Source organism: Plecotus auritus (genome assembly GCF_963455305.1).
Source record: "Plecotus auritus genome assembly, chromosome: 7".
Taxonomy (NCBI): Eukaryota; Metazoa; Chordata; class Mammalia; order Chiroptera; family Vespertilionidae; genus Plecotus; species Plecotus auritus.
The window spans coordinates 13170095-13187653 of record NC_137774.1 but is presented as its reverse complement, the minus strand read 5'-3'; the positions used below and the strand labels follow the sequence as shown (position 1 = coordinate 13187653).

General features: G+C 36.4%; 1 protein-coding gene across 13 annotated transcripts in view; it reads left to right on the top strand.

Moving 5' to 3' along the window:
* The window catches only part of SPAG9 (sperm associated antigen 9), a 110497-nt gene that overhangs the window by 20562 nt on the left and 72376 nt on the right, over positions 1-17559 (top strand). For 12 of the 13 annotated variants that reach the window (XM_080677545.1, XM_080677557.1, XM_080677556.1 and 9 more), the window contains exon 2: positions 4596-4716. In XM_080677545.1, the coding sequence (XP_080533671.1) occupies positions 4596-4716 (121 nt within the window). Of the gene's footprint in view, positions 1-4595; positions 4717-12866; positions 12948-17559 lie in introns of those variants that run through there. The other variant, XM_080677552.1, reaches the window with a different exon arrangement.

Sequence of the window (17559 nt, the reverse complement as noted above, 5' to 3'; positions counted from 1 at the left end):
GAGAACAGTCATTGTAAATAGGTATGTGGCTTTACTTAATTGTGACAACGATTTTTTCTTTGATTAGAAAGTGACAGAATGGGGTATGTTCCTATTTTTATGTTATCTCAGTTAGTTTGTATGTTCAGGTGAAATTGTAGGAGCAGAAGCAGGTGTGTTTCTTTGAGGTAAATTAAGAAGACTTTAAAACAAGAGTCACTCATGTTTGTAGTCTACAAAGCTAGTAATGAGGTTCAGCAGTACTCACACGTGCTACTAGAACACCTGCAATAGAGTGGAAAGCCTTGTTGGAGAAATTTTTTAGTGTAACCATTGGCACCTATTGTCTAATTATGAGAGAGTTCGGTATAGAAAAAAGAAACATCCCTGTCCGGTGTGGCTCGGTTGGTTGGAGTGCCCTGTATACCAAAAGGTGGTAGGTTTGATTTCTGGTCAGGGCACATACCTAAAGTTTGGGGTTCAAGCCTTTGTCAGGGTGCGTGTGAGAGGCAGCCGATCCATGTTTCTCTTTCACATCGATGTTTCTCTCTCTTTCCCTTCCACTCTCTAAAAAACATCAATAATAATTTAAAACATTTTTTAAGTCATTCAAAAAAAAAAAAAAAGAGCGAGGCAAATGAACTTTTTCATTTGTACAATAAACATATCTCTCAAAGTTTCATATAAACTCATTTTTGTATACTAATCATACTTTAAAGGCACCACAGGAATTTTTCATTCAAATTGACCTTATAGGAACCTTTCCTTTAAAAATAATTATATTTAGAAAGTAAATAATAACCCATTAATGTGTTTTCTGTGTAAACCTGCATTCTTACATACTTAAGCAAGGTTCATATGTATCATAAAAGTTCATCTGACAAAGACCAGCTTAGTACTATGAATTTATTTACCCTGAGGGTCTAATTACATTTCCCATGAACAGATACTTCTGCTATAAATCCCCTCAAAATAATAATATAAATATTCCAAATTATTGGAAAAAGCACAGGACTCAGAACAATAATAAAATAATAGCTCATTAAAAAAGAAAACATAACACAGTTCTCATTACCTCCCTTATAGTCTGTCCCCCACCCCACCCCCCCCCACCCCCCAGGAAAAGGGACTCTCCTGTTAGGGCCATGGATCCAAACCTTTTTTCTGCCAAGAGCCCTATTTTGGTGTCTGATTGAATTTCATGGCACCTTCTCTACCTTTATTTTTATTTTTTTCCTAAATTCTTATATCAGCATTCTTTACTTTCACATTATTGTTAAGTACCATATAGAGCGAGGCCATTTTCTGAAGTTTTTTTGTACTTACCAGTGTTCTGTTATCTGAGCTGGTCTATCCTATAGCAACTTCTGTTCCCAAGGTGATTATATTATCAGGGATATTTCTCAAAACAATGCCCCCAAAGTAGTCTTTTTGGTAGGTATTTTTCTTGGGTAACAATTTAGAAAATGTCAGTTATTTGTTACTTTTTCTTGATTATTCTTTGAAGGCTCTAAGGAGTGTTCATTTAACTAGGCTTTCATTGCCCTGTAAGATCTATTAACATGCCTTATCAGAACTGAGGAATATTTATTTTTGTTGTGTAATAGTGATTAGCTCGCAGCTGTACATTTTAAAACCAAGATGTAGTGCACATTTAAAATTGGGATTTTTTAAGAGCAAAGAAAATTTAAAAAATATATTGGAAAAAACAACATTTACAGTTTTTATAAATGGGGGGGAATCATTCTTGATTTCTTGTAGAACTTGAAGATGCATTGAAATGGAATGCTTTGTTTTGTGTTTCATATATTTACATGCCTGGGAAAAGAATGATTCTCAAAGAAGTTTATGATGCCAAAAAACTGAAAATCCACCATTTAGAATAAGAAAGGAGAAAACATATCCTTATGAGAAATAGCAATTTGTTTTATAGTCTCTAAGTTTATGTTTTAATTTGCTGGAAGGGAAGTCCTGGGATTATGCATTTGCTATGGAATATTTTCGTTATTGATAGTCCTTTCCTGTGAAAGGAAACTGCAGAAGCAAAAGATTTCCACTTGGTGATAAATAGCTCTGCCTGTCCAAGAACTGTCACACAATTTTGGAGAAAAAAAAATCTCTTTTCCTTTTGCCATATTTACTTAAGGTAATCAATATAGATATGAGGCCTCAATAGTCGTAATAAAATGCAAAAATTTTTGAAGCTTGAATCATCTAGATAGGTCTAAGTAATTCGTGTAAAGTAAACGTGTAGTAGTGACTGCTTCACGGTTATGGATTATTCATGACCTTCTGTATCCAAACTGGGTCGCCAAGAAACAAAGCAGATACAAAGCTGTGTCTAAGTGATGTTTCTTCTCTCCGACAGAAAAGTCTGAATAGGCAGAATAATGGTAAAATTGTTTCCCCCCCAGCTTTATTGAGAAATAATTGACATATAACATTGTGTAAATTTAGGGTATACAGTGTACAATGTAATAATTTGATTACATATATAGTAAAATGATTACCACAATAAGGTTAGTTAACACATTCATCACTTCCCATAGTTACAAATTTTTGTGTGTGGTGAGATCTTTTATGTCTACTTTCTTAGCAACTTTAACATATACAATATAGTAGTATTGTTAATTATAGTCTTGGTGCTGCTATACATTACATCCCCAGACCTACTCATATTCTAACTGGAAATTTGTACCCTTTGACCACATTTACCCATTTCTCCCACCCCCACTCCCTAACCCTATTAGTGGTAAAGTTTTTTTTATCACGAGTTTAGTAGCACAGCATTTTAAGTGTTACTCATAAACATCTCTATGTTCTTTAAAACAACATTTTATTAATAGCACAAAAGAAACCTAAAATAAGAATTTCTAGTTACCCAGATGAAGCAGTTTAGTTAGTTAAGGGAGCATTCTTTTCAAAGCATGCCAAAAATAATTAAGTTTCTTATTAATACTCTATCTTTGCTTCTTTTCCCAGGTAAAAATGTTGAAATAACTTACTTTATTAGTAGCATATAGTTGCTGCTTTTCTGTTCAGATAACCTTTTTTCTTTTATTTATTTCAAAGAGGGAGGGATTGGGGGGGGGAGAGAGAGAGAAACATCAATGATGAGAGAGAATCATTGATTGGCTGCTTCCTATGCACCCCTTGCTGAGAATCACATCTGCAACCCGAGCATATGCCCTGACTGGGAATTGAACCATGACCTCCTGGTTCATAGGTGGACACTTAGCCACTGAGCAACGCCAGCTGGGCCATCTGGTGTACTTTAAAGAGAAAGGAAAGGAGAGGGAGTGAGAGAAACGGTGGTTGATCTAAAGGTAGATTTGCTGATGGATTGGATATAAGGTATTAGAGAAAGAGAAAAGTCAAAGCTGACTACAAAGAGTAAACAGCAAAGAAAAAGTTGGTCAAGACTGAGCTTGCCAATGTCAAGAAGTTGGGGAGAAGAGGAAGAACCAACAAAGAAAATCAAGAATGACAGCCAGTAAAGTAGAGGAGAAGAAGGGAAAGTCCTGGAAGTCAAATTTAAAAAAAGTATTTTAAAGAGTAATCAGTGATGAGCTGTCAAATGATGCTGGTTTTAAGTTGAGGATTGATATTTGATTCTTATATTCAATGATAATCTCCTTGATGAGAACAGTTTTAGTAAATTAAATTTGGTAGAGATAATTCTAGAACATGCTCTTTTTCTTAGGAATTTAAATTCCATGGTTTAGCCCTAGCCAGTGTGGCTCAGTTGGTTGAACATTGTCCCATGCTCCAAGAGGTCTCCAGTTCAATTCCCTGGGGGAGTTGCCAGCTCCATCCACAGTGGGGGGCGTGTAGGAGGCAGCCAATCAGTGTTACTCTCTGCCACTGCCTCTCCCTTCGTCTTTCTCTAAAGTCAATAAAAAACTCCCTCTTACCCAGCTGGCTTGGCTCAGTGGTTGAGCGTTCACAGTTCGATTCCAGTCAGGGCACATGCCCAGTGTGGGGGGTGCAGGAGGCAGCCAATCAACAATTCTCGATTATCATTGATGTTTCTATCTCTCTCTCCCTCTCCCTTCTCTGAAATCAATAAAAATAAAACAAAACAAAAAAATCCACACCTGACATAAAAACAAAAAACAAAAAACAAACTGCCTCTCCCTCTTTCTCTATTTAAAAAATGTAAATTCCATGGTTCAGGAATCTAGAAGACTGTCCATTAATCAAATTAGCATTTAACATATATTTATTGCTATTTCATCATCCTTTGGTTCTCTACTTGTTGTACATGTTATGTGCAAAATTATGTAAAAATTGTATCTTGAATTGAGATGAATATGCAAATATACTAGTAAAGCCATTTATATATGTGGGGGGTAGGATATATGTATTTCCTTTTGAATGTCTATTATATGATGTGAAAACACGCATAAACAGATTATTTTGTCAGCTTTTCTATATTTGGAGGTTTTAAAACTTTTTTTTTTCTAGATAATCTAAAAAAAATCAACCTAAGTTCATGATTCTGGTATCTTTTTGAGTAGTTAATGCCTAACTGTGCTACTTGAATATCAAGAAACACAGGAGTTGATAATGTTAAAAATTTTTCATTTCTCTAATGAAAATATTTTTTTTATTAGAAATTCATTGAATTTGAAGACTCTCAAGAACAGGAAAAAAAGGATTTACAGACCCGAGTGGAATCTTTAGAATCTCAAACAAGACAACTTGAACTCAAAGCAAAAAACTATGCTGACCAGAGTAAGTAAAAATACCTCTCTTCATAAGTGGGTTGTAATAGAGCAATGATTCATCCTGACATTTGATTAAGGTTCCAAGTACATGCTTGAGATTGTTATCCCAGACTCAAGAGTGAGACCTGGGAGCTAGGTTTTAGTTCTCTTTTGTTCACATTTTCATGTGGCACCCATATCTGCAGAAATGACTAAATTAAAAATACCTATATGACTCTCTTCTTCAATTTAGCTCTCAGCCTTTGTTGTAGTTAATATTATGCTAGATCCACTAACCAGGATTCTGTGGTGTGTGCATGTGGATCTTCTAATGATCATATCTACACAAAGTTTCACTGTTTTCTGTATTGTTTTGGGATTTAAAAATGTAAGAGAAACTCTGGCTTTGAAGTATGTATAAAAAAATTACTGAATTCTTTTTTTTGTTCCTTTGTAGTGGAAAACAGGGCATTTAGAGGAACAGATTGTCATTTCTCACAATCATTTTATTTTTAATGTAATTTTATTTTTTATTATTTTTTAAACTATATTTTTATTGACTTTCAGAGAGGAAGGTAGAGGGAAAGAGAGATAGAAACATCAATGATTAGAGAGAATCATTGATCAGCTGCCTCCTGCATGTGCCCTACTGGGGATCGAGACTACAGCCTGGGCATGTGCCCTTGACCGGAATTGAACCCTGGTTCAGTTTGCAGGTCGATGCTGTATCCACGGAGCCAAACTAGCTAGGGCTATATATTATTCTTGATTTTTAAATAATTACTGTTTCAAATCCCAAGGATGATTTCCCCTTTTTGGCTAATCAAAGTGGTCCTAATTGAGACAGAATTAGGAAGAAATGGGGAGAGGCTTCATGGCCTGTTTTCAGGTTTGATTCAGGCAGGCAGAGTGCTCTCCAGTTTTCCTTCTCAACAAGAGATGGCCAGCAGTTACCGTTCCCACATCACCATTAAAGATGCATAGTGACACCTGCTGTTAAGGGACTGGCATTCAGGAATTGTAATCTTTACTACCAGGCTTGGATAACTGTGTGATAACTGACGGCTCCCTCTAGGACTCTGGAAGAAAATAGGTAATCTGAGAATCTCTGGGAATCTGGAGTTCAGGCATTGTAGAATTCAAGGAGAACTCACATGGCTGTCAAGCAGATGTCATAGAAGGGAGCCAAAGGATATTTGGAAACAGAAGCCAACTAGAGTGATAGAGAATAAGCCATGTGTCATGTCTTTGTATTTTTAGGCTTATAGATACCTAGACTGCTGTACCCTTCCTTTGTTAACACTGAATACGTCGAATGACTTCTATGATTTTACTATAGAAATTTGAGGTGGTAGAGAGCTGTATGATGGACTGCACAGTGCACACACTAACTAATACACTCCTGGAGTCACATTACTGTGAGTACCACTCATCTAGTGGCAATTATAAGCTTTTGGTATATTTTAAGAATTGAGCATTTTCTATTCAAAGAAGAAAAAAAATTAGCTATTGGAGATATTTTAATCCTACCTTGATTGTATTTTCATAGCAGGTATTATGTAGTATTTTAGAACCAAACACTATTAGTTGACAGAACCAACCTCTAATTATTTGACCTATTACATTTTCCTCTTGGTTTCTGAAGATTACCAAGTTTTGGATTAGGAACTGTTTAATTAGAAAGAAAGGCACCCCTAGTCTAGAATTCTTTTATACTTTAATTAATTAGATTCTATGATTAGGGAGTTACTAAAGGAAGAATTACTTTGCATTTGAAATTCTGATTTTAATGAAAGTATGTTAAAATCTCTCTTCTATTCAAAGGAATTGCTGCTTTTTTTCACAAAAGTAACCAAATGGAATGGGCTAGTAATTTTTTTCGCATATACTTTATCTTTTTTTTTTTTTTTTTTAATATATTTTATTGATTTTTTACAGAGAGGAAGGGAGAGAGATAGAGAGTTAGAAACATCGATGAGAGAGAAACATCGACCAGCTGCCTCCTGCACACCTCCCACTGGGGATGTGCCCGCAACCAAGTTACATGCCCTTGACCGGAATCGAACCTGGGACCTTTCAGTCCGCAGGCTGACGCTCTATCCACTGAGCCAAACCGGTTAGGGCTATACTTTATCTTTTTTATTACTAAACATTTAAAAACCTACTTCCTGTTCCTTTTTAGTAAATGTAAACAAAATGTAGTAGTCTCAATTAAGATTTGTTACCCATTGCAGTGAATCATATCTACCTTTTTTGGAACTGTCATGTTCTGTGGTATCCAGTCTCTCATTTCTCTCTCAAAAGTACAGATTTCTGTTTTCTATTTTAATTCAAAATAATTTTAAAAAATAAGGTATCTTTTAAAATTAATTGATAGTTTTCTAGGGAAGGGGTGGGGAAATTCTTCATCAAGTATTGGATATGGTCTCGAACTAAAATTTTTCTGAAAACATTTTTGTTGTTAATATATCCCCCTGGGAATCTGATATCTCATTTTGAAGTAAATCTTGGTGTCTAAATAACAGTTAAAGAACTTACAACTGTGGTTAATAAAAACAGACCATTCAGCTGCCCCAAACTGACAACACTAAATCTTTTGGTTCATGAGCTGAAGCTATAAGGAGCCTTCTTTTATGACTGCTTTAGGATTTATTCCCTTCTCCTTTGATACCTTACAGTCTGCACACATCCTGATTTGGTAGGGCCAGGTTGGAGCCTGCAACCAAGGTACGTACCCTTGACCAGAATCGAACCCAAGACTTTTTGGTCTGAAGGCCAACACTCTATCCACTGAGCCAAACCGGCAAAGGCTAAATGTATTTTTTAGTGTGCCTAACGTGGTTTTATTTTTTATTTTTTGATATTCTTTTTTTAAAAAAATTCTTCATTGTTGAAAGTATTATACATGACCCTATTTCCCTCCCATTGACCTCCTCCAGCCTGCATCCCCCGCCCCCCAGGCCTTCACAACCCTATTTATTGTCTGTGTCCATGGGTTATGCATATATGCATGCAAGGTCTTTGGTTGATTACCTCCCTAATTAAATAAGCCCTGGCCTGTGTGGCTCAGTTGGTTGGGCTTTGTCCCATGCACTCGAAGGTTGTCGGTTCAATTCTGGTCAAGGGCATGTGTCCAGGTTTTGAGCTCGATCCTCTGTAGGGGGCATGCAGGAGGCAGCTGATCCATAATGCACTCTCACAACATGGTTTCTCCCTCCTCCTCCCCCTCCCTCTCGGTTAAAAATCAATAAAAACTATTCTTTAAAAAAGAAATAAATAAAAATAAATAAGCACTTATTTAAGGCCACAGAAATAACTGATGATGATACCTGTAGTAAAGGAGGGATAGATTTTCTGATTAGTGCCGTATTTTTAGTACCATATAATGGTATCTTATCCATTTTCCATGTTAAGTGTCCAACCGTTCGACCATTCGACTAGCCGCTATGATGCGCATTGACCACCAGGGGGCAGATGCTCCAGCCAGTAGGTTAGCTTGCTGCTGGGGTCCACCCTCTCGCAATCTGGGACCCCTCGGGGGATGTCAGAGAGCCGGTTTCGCCCGATCCCCACAGGCCAGGCCGAGAGACCCCACTGGTGCATGAATCTGTGTACCGGGCCTCTAGTAGAGTCTTGAATTTTAAAAACTGTCAATTCTGGCTTATGTGTGTTAGGGCACATATCCCTTTTAGAAAATAGCCACAATAAAAGTCCAAGTTCTGCTCTGAAGACCACTTCCTATGTTAAAAGGGGAAATTTTGGTTGTAGTTACTTGCTATTTGAGAAGCAAGAAAATGTCAAGAAATAGGAACTGAATTAAAGGACACACTTTATAGCCTTTGATAATATGGAATCTGTCATATCAGGTTGTCATGATTTCACAGTGTTGAGAAGTTGAGTCCATAAAGTTTTTGTGGTCACATTTGATTTTGGAGATTTCTGGTTGCTATCTTTTCAAAATTTGAACTACATAAGAAATACTTTTGTTTTTTCCAAAAAGTGCTGTGTATTATTTCTTATCTGGGAGTAGCAATAACATTTCTTGGTAGTTACTATCTTGTGAGCCTTGAGGAAGAATCTGAACTATATATGGAATAGAAAAAGGAAGTTGTGGATTGAGAAAGACCTGTTGGTGCTTTTCAACTCTATAAGGAGTCTGCATTCAGCCTTGCCATTCATAGTGTGGCAGTAATGAGTTCTTCATCAGAAACTGCTTTATGTTCATTAGTTCTGTTGTATATTGAGTATTTCTGTCTTATAAGCCAAATTTCTTAAATGAATCAAGTAAATATATAAATATAGACATTTTGATACAGTTAAAAATATTAAACTACTACAGTATGCCTGACATTCAGCCTAGGTATGGTTGTGGTATGGAAGAATATGATATGATCATTGCAGTCAAAGAGTTATAGTTTTTGTGGGTTTTTTTGGTGGGAGGTCGGGGAGAATGTTTATGACCTTCTAATCTTTTTTCCAAATGTACCATGCTTTTATATCATTGCAGTTAGAGTGAGTGTACATATAATTTTGTATCTTAACATTATCCTATTTTCTTTGTTGTATAATCTTTATTACTATTATTTTTTAAATTTACTTTTCTATTACAGTTGACATACAATATTATATTAGTTATAGGTGTTTAACATAGTAGACATTTATATAACTTAAGAAGTGATCGCACCAATAAGTCTAGTGCCCATTTGACACCATTTATAGTTATTACAGTATTAATGACTACGTAGTCAATAATTAATTTTTTTAAATGTCTGCTTATACCTATCATTCAGAAGCTGTGCCATCTATTAACAATTCTGTTTTCTCTGAGGGACTATGTCTTCTTTCCTCGAATGAGAATTATTTAATGGCCACTTTGTTTTGTTTTGTTCTTGGCTACTCATAAACTCAGAACAAACTTAGAAGTGCAACCATAATGACTGGTTTGGATCTTACCCAATTAGTGTATTTAATTGTTTTTTCCTTGATCCACATTTTATATATATACTAGAGGCCCAGTGCACAGATTTGTGCACCAGTGAGGTCCCTCTGTGTGGCCTGTGGGGATTGGGCAGAAACCGGCAGTCCAATGCTGCCTGCCACTCCTGCCTGCTGCTTCTGCTCGTCCCAGCCCCACTGCACCTGCTGCCACTTCTGCTGCCATTCAGTAGGCTCACTGCCTCTCCATTGCGGTCTCCAGGCTGCGGCGGTCAGCCGTGAGCCCTGCATCTGGTGCCCGTCGGTCAGCTGAGTGGCGCTCCCACTGGGGGAGCACACTGACCACCAGGGGGCAGTTCCTGCATTGAGCGTATGCCCCCTGGTGGTCAGTGCGCATCATAGCGACTGGTTGAATGGTTGCTTAGGCTTTTATATATATAGATGATGAATTAATATTTGTTCTTGTAAGCTATCTCAAATTCTTTGTGGATTGAAGGAATGAGTCAGAGTAAAAATAAATATTGGTAAATTACAAACATACAAAAAACTTCTATTGGTGGTTGGACATTTTTCCAGTGTATTAAATCATATTTTTCACACATAGATTTCCCTCTCTCAATAATTTTCTTAGAATATATTTAAGGAAGTAGGTCAAGGAATTATGGAATAGTTTAGTGGTTCTTAGTATTTAATAGTGTATGGTCATTTTTAACGTGAACAGAAGTGGAGAAGTAAGATTTAGTAGCATATTTTATTTCTTTATTGTAACATGAATTTGAATGATTATTTATAACATTAGCACCCAGGGCTGATATAAAACCACTTATTATTGATTCTTTTGGGAAAAATATTTTTCCCTCAAGCTTCTTGAGTTTCTCTTAGATGTCTTTTCCCTTGAATTGTGGGAGATGACAACAGTTAGATGGCAGTGATTTTGAGCTATTTATAGATTCTTCTCTGATTCTGTCCTTCCTTTGAATAAAAAATCCCATTTAAAAAAATTAAATGGAAAAATGTTTTTGACAGCTGAAGACATTTGGGGTAGAGCCTTGTATTCTGATCTTTCTACCCTTTACATTTCCCATGCGACATCCATTTGCTTTTTAAATTTGGTGTTAGACCTTAGTCTAATAAGATAACTTTAAGCCTTTACCTTGAAACACTTATTAGTGTAAGAGAGACACTTATTATTTCTTGGTTATAAGAACTTAAACACTACTAGATGGAAAGTATGGGGAAGTCATATAATCAACATATTTTTTATTTTAAAGGAATAAATGGCTTAAAATAGACTGTACATTTGGGGATTATTTACAAGCAAGTTCTGTCTGTTAATGATGTGACTGATACACTGAGATCTTTCACAACACAGAAGAAAATCCATTTTTAGGTATACTTTCTATCAAAGTTAATAGTTGAAAGGGCCTAAATATTTCTGTCACTGATTTTCTTTTTTTTAATATATTTTATAGATTGTCCACAGAGAGGAAGGGAGAGGGATAGAGAGTTAGAAACATTGATGAGAGAGAAACATCCATCAGCTGCCTCCTGCACACCTCCTACTGGGGAAGTTCCTGCAACCCAGGTACATGCCCTTGACCGGAATCGAACCTGGGACCTTTCAGTCCGCAGGCCGACGCTCTATCCACTGAGCCAAACCGGTCAGGGCTGTCACTAATTTTCAAACCACTTAAAAAAAACAACACACCCAAAACCTCCAGACCAGTAAAAGGCTTTATCAGCCTCTTTACTATTCTTTGCAGTTGACAATTCATGTTAATATTCTCAGAATTTGAGAATTTTAAGTATTTTTTTAATATATATTTTTTATTTTTATTGATTTCAGAGAGGGAGAGAGAAAGAAACATCAATGATGAGAGAGAATCATCGATTGGCTGCCTCCTGCACGCCCCCCACTGGGGATCGAGCCTGCAACTCAGGCATGTGCCCTTAACCGGAATCGAATCCGGGACCCTTCAGTCCACAGGTGGACGCCCTACCCACTGAGCAAAACCAGCCAGGGCGAGAATTTAAGTTTTATATTGCTTATAGGCAATCTGTATTATTTTTGGATGATTAAAGTAGATAACTGCTTATATTCTCATTGAAAGGCAGCTTTAGGAGTTTATATCTTCTGATTTAAAAAATGATAAAAATAAAATTCATTATATAGAAAGTTACTTTTTAGTCTATTTAACTTTAAGCTAGTTCTTTGCAATATACTATAAAGAATATCTGTATATTTAAAGCACTTCATTTAAGTGTTTGTTTTTTTTTTAGAGCCTATATATGCGAGGAAAAGCAAAAAATTAGGCACAAGATAATTTATACAAACCCTAACATTTTATTACTATTTCATTAGGTAATATTCCATGTGGTCTTCAGATGTGCTTTATGATTTATAATCTGTATTTAGACTCTTTTCTGTAGTCTTGTGCTATCGAGAACCTTAAGGTTGTAATTTATAATATCTAGAACTAAATATTTCATAGAAAGTGACTTTATAAGTAAGGGTTAAAGAATTTATGCTGATTTAACTTAGAGAATAGAATAAGTATGATTTGACTACCCCTTCAAACATGTAAAGGAATAGATAAGGAAGATACCAACTTGTTTTTCTGTAATCTTGGCAGATTAAGTTAGAGAAAATGGTTGGTTTTGGTTGATCATAAGGATGTATTTCTTGACCATGGAAGTGATACAGAGGAATCTGTGCTGAGGGATTCGCCTTACACAGAGACTTGGGAGGAGGGAAGTCACCTTTTTGTCATGTATGGCAAGGTAGCATCTTCAAGACAGTGACTAGATCAGATTGCTAGAAACCCCTACCACTGAGATTCTTTGAAGTTTTCCTACTCTCTTTTGATTCATGAGGATACTGTAGAATTTCACATTGTGCCATTGGTTAATAACATAATATCTGTGTGAAAATCTCTTGAAGTTTAGAGATACCGTGAAGGACTTAGTTGGCAGAGGAGAGGGTTTTATTACTGTTTTGATGTGGTTGTCTGAGATGTTTGCTTGTAAGTCAGCACTTGATTCTTGCTTACCTGTTGAGACTTTTGATGCTAAATTCTTCAAGGAAAAGCTTCTGAAAGACTAATGTCAGTCTCCTGAGGCCAAGTAACAGTTGGATTATCTGCCTTCCATGACTAGTAAGAACTGAAGATTCCTTTTGAGAAGGCAAATAATGAGTTGGATATGGCGATCTAGCAGGTCTGTTTCTCTTTCTTCCCCCCGTAGGCCTATCAGCAGTCTGATGGGGCAGAAGACATCAGAGATGGAAGGTGTTCCAAACTTGGCAAAGGCCATCATTCTAAGGAGGTAAGCTCTGATTTTGAGCAGGTAGAGCAGGTAGCTCTTCCTGCCTTAATCATATCCTCTTGCTCTTTGGAAAGAGGGATAGAGAGAAAGAGCATTTAAAATGAGGCTGAAGTATCTCCATTAGCTATTATAGGGGGACATTTTTATTAGTCTTTGGATTCTTATTTTTTCTTAGTCCCTCCCCCCTTTTTAAGATTCCTTGATTTTTAAAACATTTTCTCCACAGAATATTTGCCGTTTAAAAATATGGTCGATTAGTTATCTGTTGTTTTGGGATAGGAAGGATGAAGAGAATTTTGTTTATTTCCAGTTAATCCCATGTTGTGGCTATTTTGATGAGTAAAATGATAAAGGTTTTTTTGGATTTGTCCTGAGATCAATTTGAGGTTTGGGTTCACATGGGAACTATTAAGAAACTGTCTTCTACTGCACTTCAGATGTAATGCAACAGTGTAGGAATAGGTGAATTTTATAGTACTTGAGGTTTTTAGGGATGTGTACCATTCTTGCTCAGATGGGATGTCTTTCCCTCTTTTTCCTCCTTCTTTCCTTCGCTTTTCCGTTTACTTAGTGGCATTCAGGACTTTGAAGAGACGGGTCTTCCCAGCATTTAAAGGTACTTCTCATAGTGTTATAACACTATAACATCTCATGTGAGTTAGGCCTTGAGAAAATGGAGTCCTTTGACAACGTCGTTGTGCTGAGTAATGTAAGTATTGTCAGAAATACTTATAAGATCACAGTTGATCTTGGTGGTTAACTCGTAGTTTAAAAGATTGAATACTAGTGTTTAGAACCACAGTACAGATAAAGAAAACATGAAATATGTCACAACATAGACAGTTTTTTGACAAGGTACTTGCTGGATGTGTTAGATTGGAGAGAAAAATAATCGTCAGAAAATCATCTAGAATAACAGACACAAACTAAACTACAAAAAACATATATAATGACTCAAATGTTATAGGCTATTTTTTGTTCAGACGTTTAGAATGGATGTTTCCCATAGATGAGTAGCTCCTTTGGAGACACAGGTTCTTTTCAACTTACAGCTGCAAAGTTGGAGGAAAGGAGAAAGGAGAAAGGGGAAAGGAAGTGGAGGATTATGTGTGGATGGTTTTACTGGGCCAGGCCCAGGAGTGGTGCCTGTAGATCGATCTGTCTATCTATCTATCTATCTATCTATCTATCTATCTATCTACCTACTTACCTACCTACCTATCTATCTCTATACATATCATTGTAAGGATTTTTTTTAATGTGACAAGGTTTTGTGCAATCACTATCTGACTTTACCCAGGTTACTATTTTGAGAATATAAAGGAGCAAAGGCTAGAGCAGAGACACTGGTCAGGAGATAATTGTAATAATTCAGGCAAGAGATGGATGTGATGGGGGTTGTAAAAAGTGGTCAGATTTTAGGTTTATTTTGAAGGTAAAACAGACAGTTTGCTGATAGACTGGATATGTTATGTGGGGGAAAGAGAAGAGCTAAAGGGTAGCTGAGGATTTTCGCCTGAGTAAGAAGATTATGGGAAAGAGCAGGTTTGGGAGAGACGATCAGTTCAGTTTTGGCTTTGTTGACATGTTAGTGGCATCATTGTAAATGGTTTTGTATTTTCTATTTTCAGATACAGCAATATTTCGCACCCTTCCATTCAGTTCTAGGCACCATCCCATGCCAGTACATATCGATATAATGCATTCCTTTTAACATTACCTTTTGTGGTTATATTCGAAAAACGTGTGTTCAGGCACTTTTTTATACTCTTCACAAGTGATAACTCACTTAATCCTAATACCATCTCTGATATGCTGCCATTATTTGTCAGTCATAAATAAGTAAACGGAGGCCCAGAGAGGTTAATATACCTGAGGTAATACAACTTGGAAGTAGCAAAGTCACTGCATTGTGATCCATTGTATGACTATCATAATTCACTTCACCAACCAACTATTGACAAATTTAGGGCTAGTTCCAATTTGGGAGTTATTATATAAGAACATCCACTTTCATATCTTTGGGCATTGGTGTGTTTCTGTAGGATAAACAAGAATGGTAGTATTGCGTCAAAGGATATATACATTGCTTACTTTAACAGATATCACCAACATGACCTTCAAACGAGTATCAATTTATCCTCCCAGGATGCCTATCTTTTTTTTATTTTAAATCTCTAGTAACATTTTTCCCCATTTCCCTATAAATTTTAGTGATGAATCAGTACACCTTGTTTGTAATAGTTTTAAGTAGTCTGATTAAATCCTGTGCTATATGTTAAACTTATAGCAGTTGCCGGAGGACATAAAGAATAATGAGTATTCAAGCCAAGGAATGTGTGAATGGGAACACATTGTGTTTGGACTGGGGTCGAGTGGGATTGTGCACACAGTAAATCCAGGTCACTGACTCCTCCCCAAATATCCTGACTTCTAACACATTAGTTTGAGATTTGCATTTTTTTGCTTGTTTCTTTCCCTTAATATCCTGTTTGTGAGATTAGTTCATGATGTTGTGTATAGCAATAATTTGTTCATCTTTGTTGTGTAGTATTCTAGTACTTGAATATTTATCCATTCTGCTATTGAATAATCCAGGTTTGGATTATTACAAATAGTACTACTTTGAGCATTGTTTTAAATGTCCTTTGGTGGACACATGTATGCACTTCTTAGCAATGAACTTGTTTTGTCAGAGGGTTAGCACATATTTAACTTTTTGAAATCTTGCCAGTTTTCAAATTGGGTGTACCAATTTATGCTCCCACCAGCAATATATTCACGTTCCAATTGCCCCACACCCTTATCTGATGTATTGTGTTTTTCATTTGAACTATTCTTTTATATATATATATATATATATATATATATATATATATATATATATATACATATATATACACATACACACACACACACACACATACATACACATACATATGTATATGTTGATTTTTTTATAGAGAGGAAGGGAGAGTTAGAAACATCAATGAGAGAGAAACATCGATCAGCTGCCTCCTGAACTTCCCCTACTGGGGATGTGCCTGCAACCAAGGTACATGCCCTTGACCAGAATCAAACCTGGGACCCTTCAGTCCGCAGGCCGACGCTCCATCCACTGAGCCAAACCAGTTAGGGCTCATTTGAACTATTCTGACGGGTATGTAATGGTGTTGCATTTGGTTTTAAAATGCATTTCCATTATGAATAAAGTTGGGTCCATATTTTACTTGGCATTTTGATACCTTTGAGTTGAAGTACTAGTAACTGGTTCTTTCCATAAGTACTCTATACACGTGTTGGTTTGTTTCACAGGTAAAAATTTAAGGTATACTCCAGTATATAAAAAAGATTAAAAAGAGTATTTTTTGAGAGGCAGTATTATAGCCTGGTAAATAAAAACAGAGTCTGGACCCAGACTCCTCCATTAGGAATCCTAGTTTTGCCACTTATTAGCTGTGTGACTTTAGGCAAGTTACTTAACTCCTATTTGCTTCAGTTACCTCATTTCTAAAATGAATGTAATAGTACTTCCATCATAAGGTTAATGTCAGGCTCAAATAAGTTAGTTTATATAATATACATAGAACAGTGCATGGTACATAATGTAATGAGTACTAATGTTAGCTGTTAGTGATGACATAAACTTATTTTATGAATTGATATGAAGTTAACTGACAAGAATAATGAAGGTTTACTGTAGGACACAAATTGGAAATTGAGGTGTTTTTTTAAAAAAATATATATTTTATTGATTTTTTTACAGAGAGGAAGGGAGAGGGATAGAGTTAGAAACATCAATGAGAGAGAAACATCGATCAGCTGCCTCCTGCTCACCCCTCCTGGGGATGTGCCTGCACCAAGGTACATGCCCTTAACCGGAATCGAACCCGGGACCTTTCAGTCTGCAGGCCAACGCTCTATCCACTGAGCCAAACCAGTCAGGGCTGAAATTGAGGGTTTTATTTTAGTCTCAGCCTCCAGGGTTTTTTTTGTTTCTGCATAATACCAAGAAAATCTTAAATATGCTCAATTAAAAATAGATAAGGTTTACCCAGTAATTTTAGGATTAAGCTTTCAGATCAATTTAATTGACAAGTAGTAGAAAATGTTTATTTTGAAATTGTTACTGAATATCTCAATTTGTTGGATTTCCCATTTTTATATAAAAAGCGGAGAAGTTGCACTAAAAATAATGGTTTCAGTACATGTTGTGCTATCACAACACATCTGCATTACAAGCTTGCTTTTTATTGCTCGCAGCCACAGGACGAGTAGCACGTGTTCTCAGCCCTTGCCTGGCACAGTAAAGTGTGCACCATGGGAACTGTAGTGTGTGTTTATTCTCAGGTGTAAATTTAATGAGCCAACGTAGAGTCTTCATTAGAAACAAAAGTCAGAGCTACACTTTTCCAAATTAATGACATATTTTCAAAATATTCAAACAAAGGTGGCAAGTAAAGCTATACACACCAACACGAGTTTAGCGACAGCACACGCTATGTGTTGTTTGGTCTCTGATGTGTTAACATTAGGCATATGAAAACATTTGTATGTGTGCTGTGACAGTTCATAGTAGTTAATTCTACAGCCTTCTGATGCAGTCACAGGC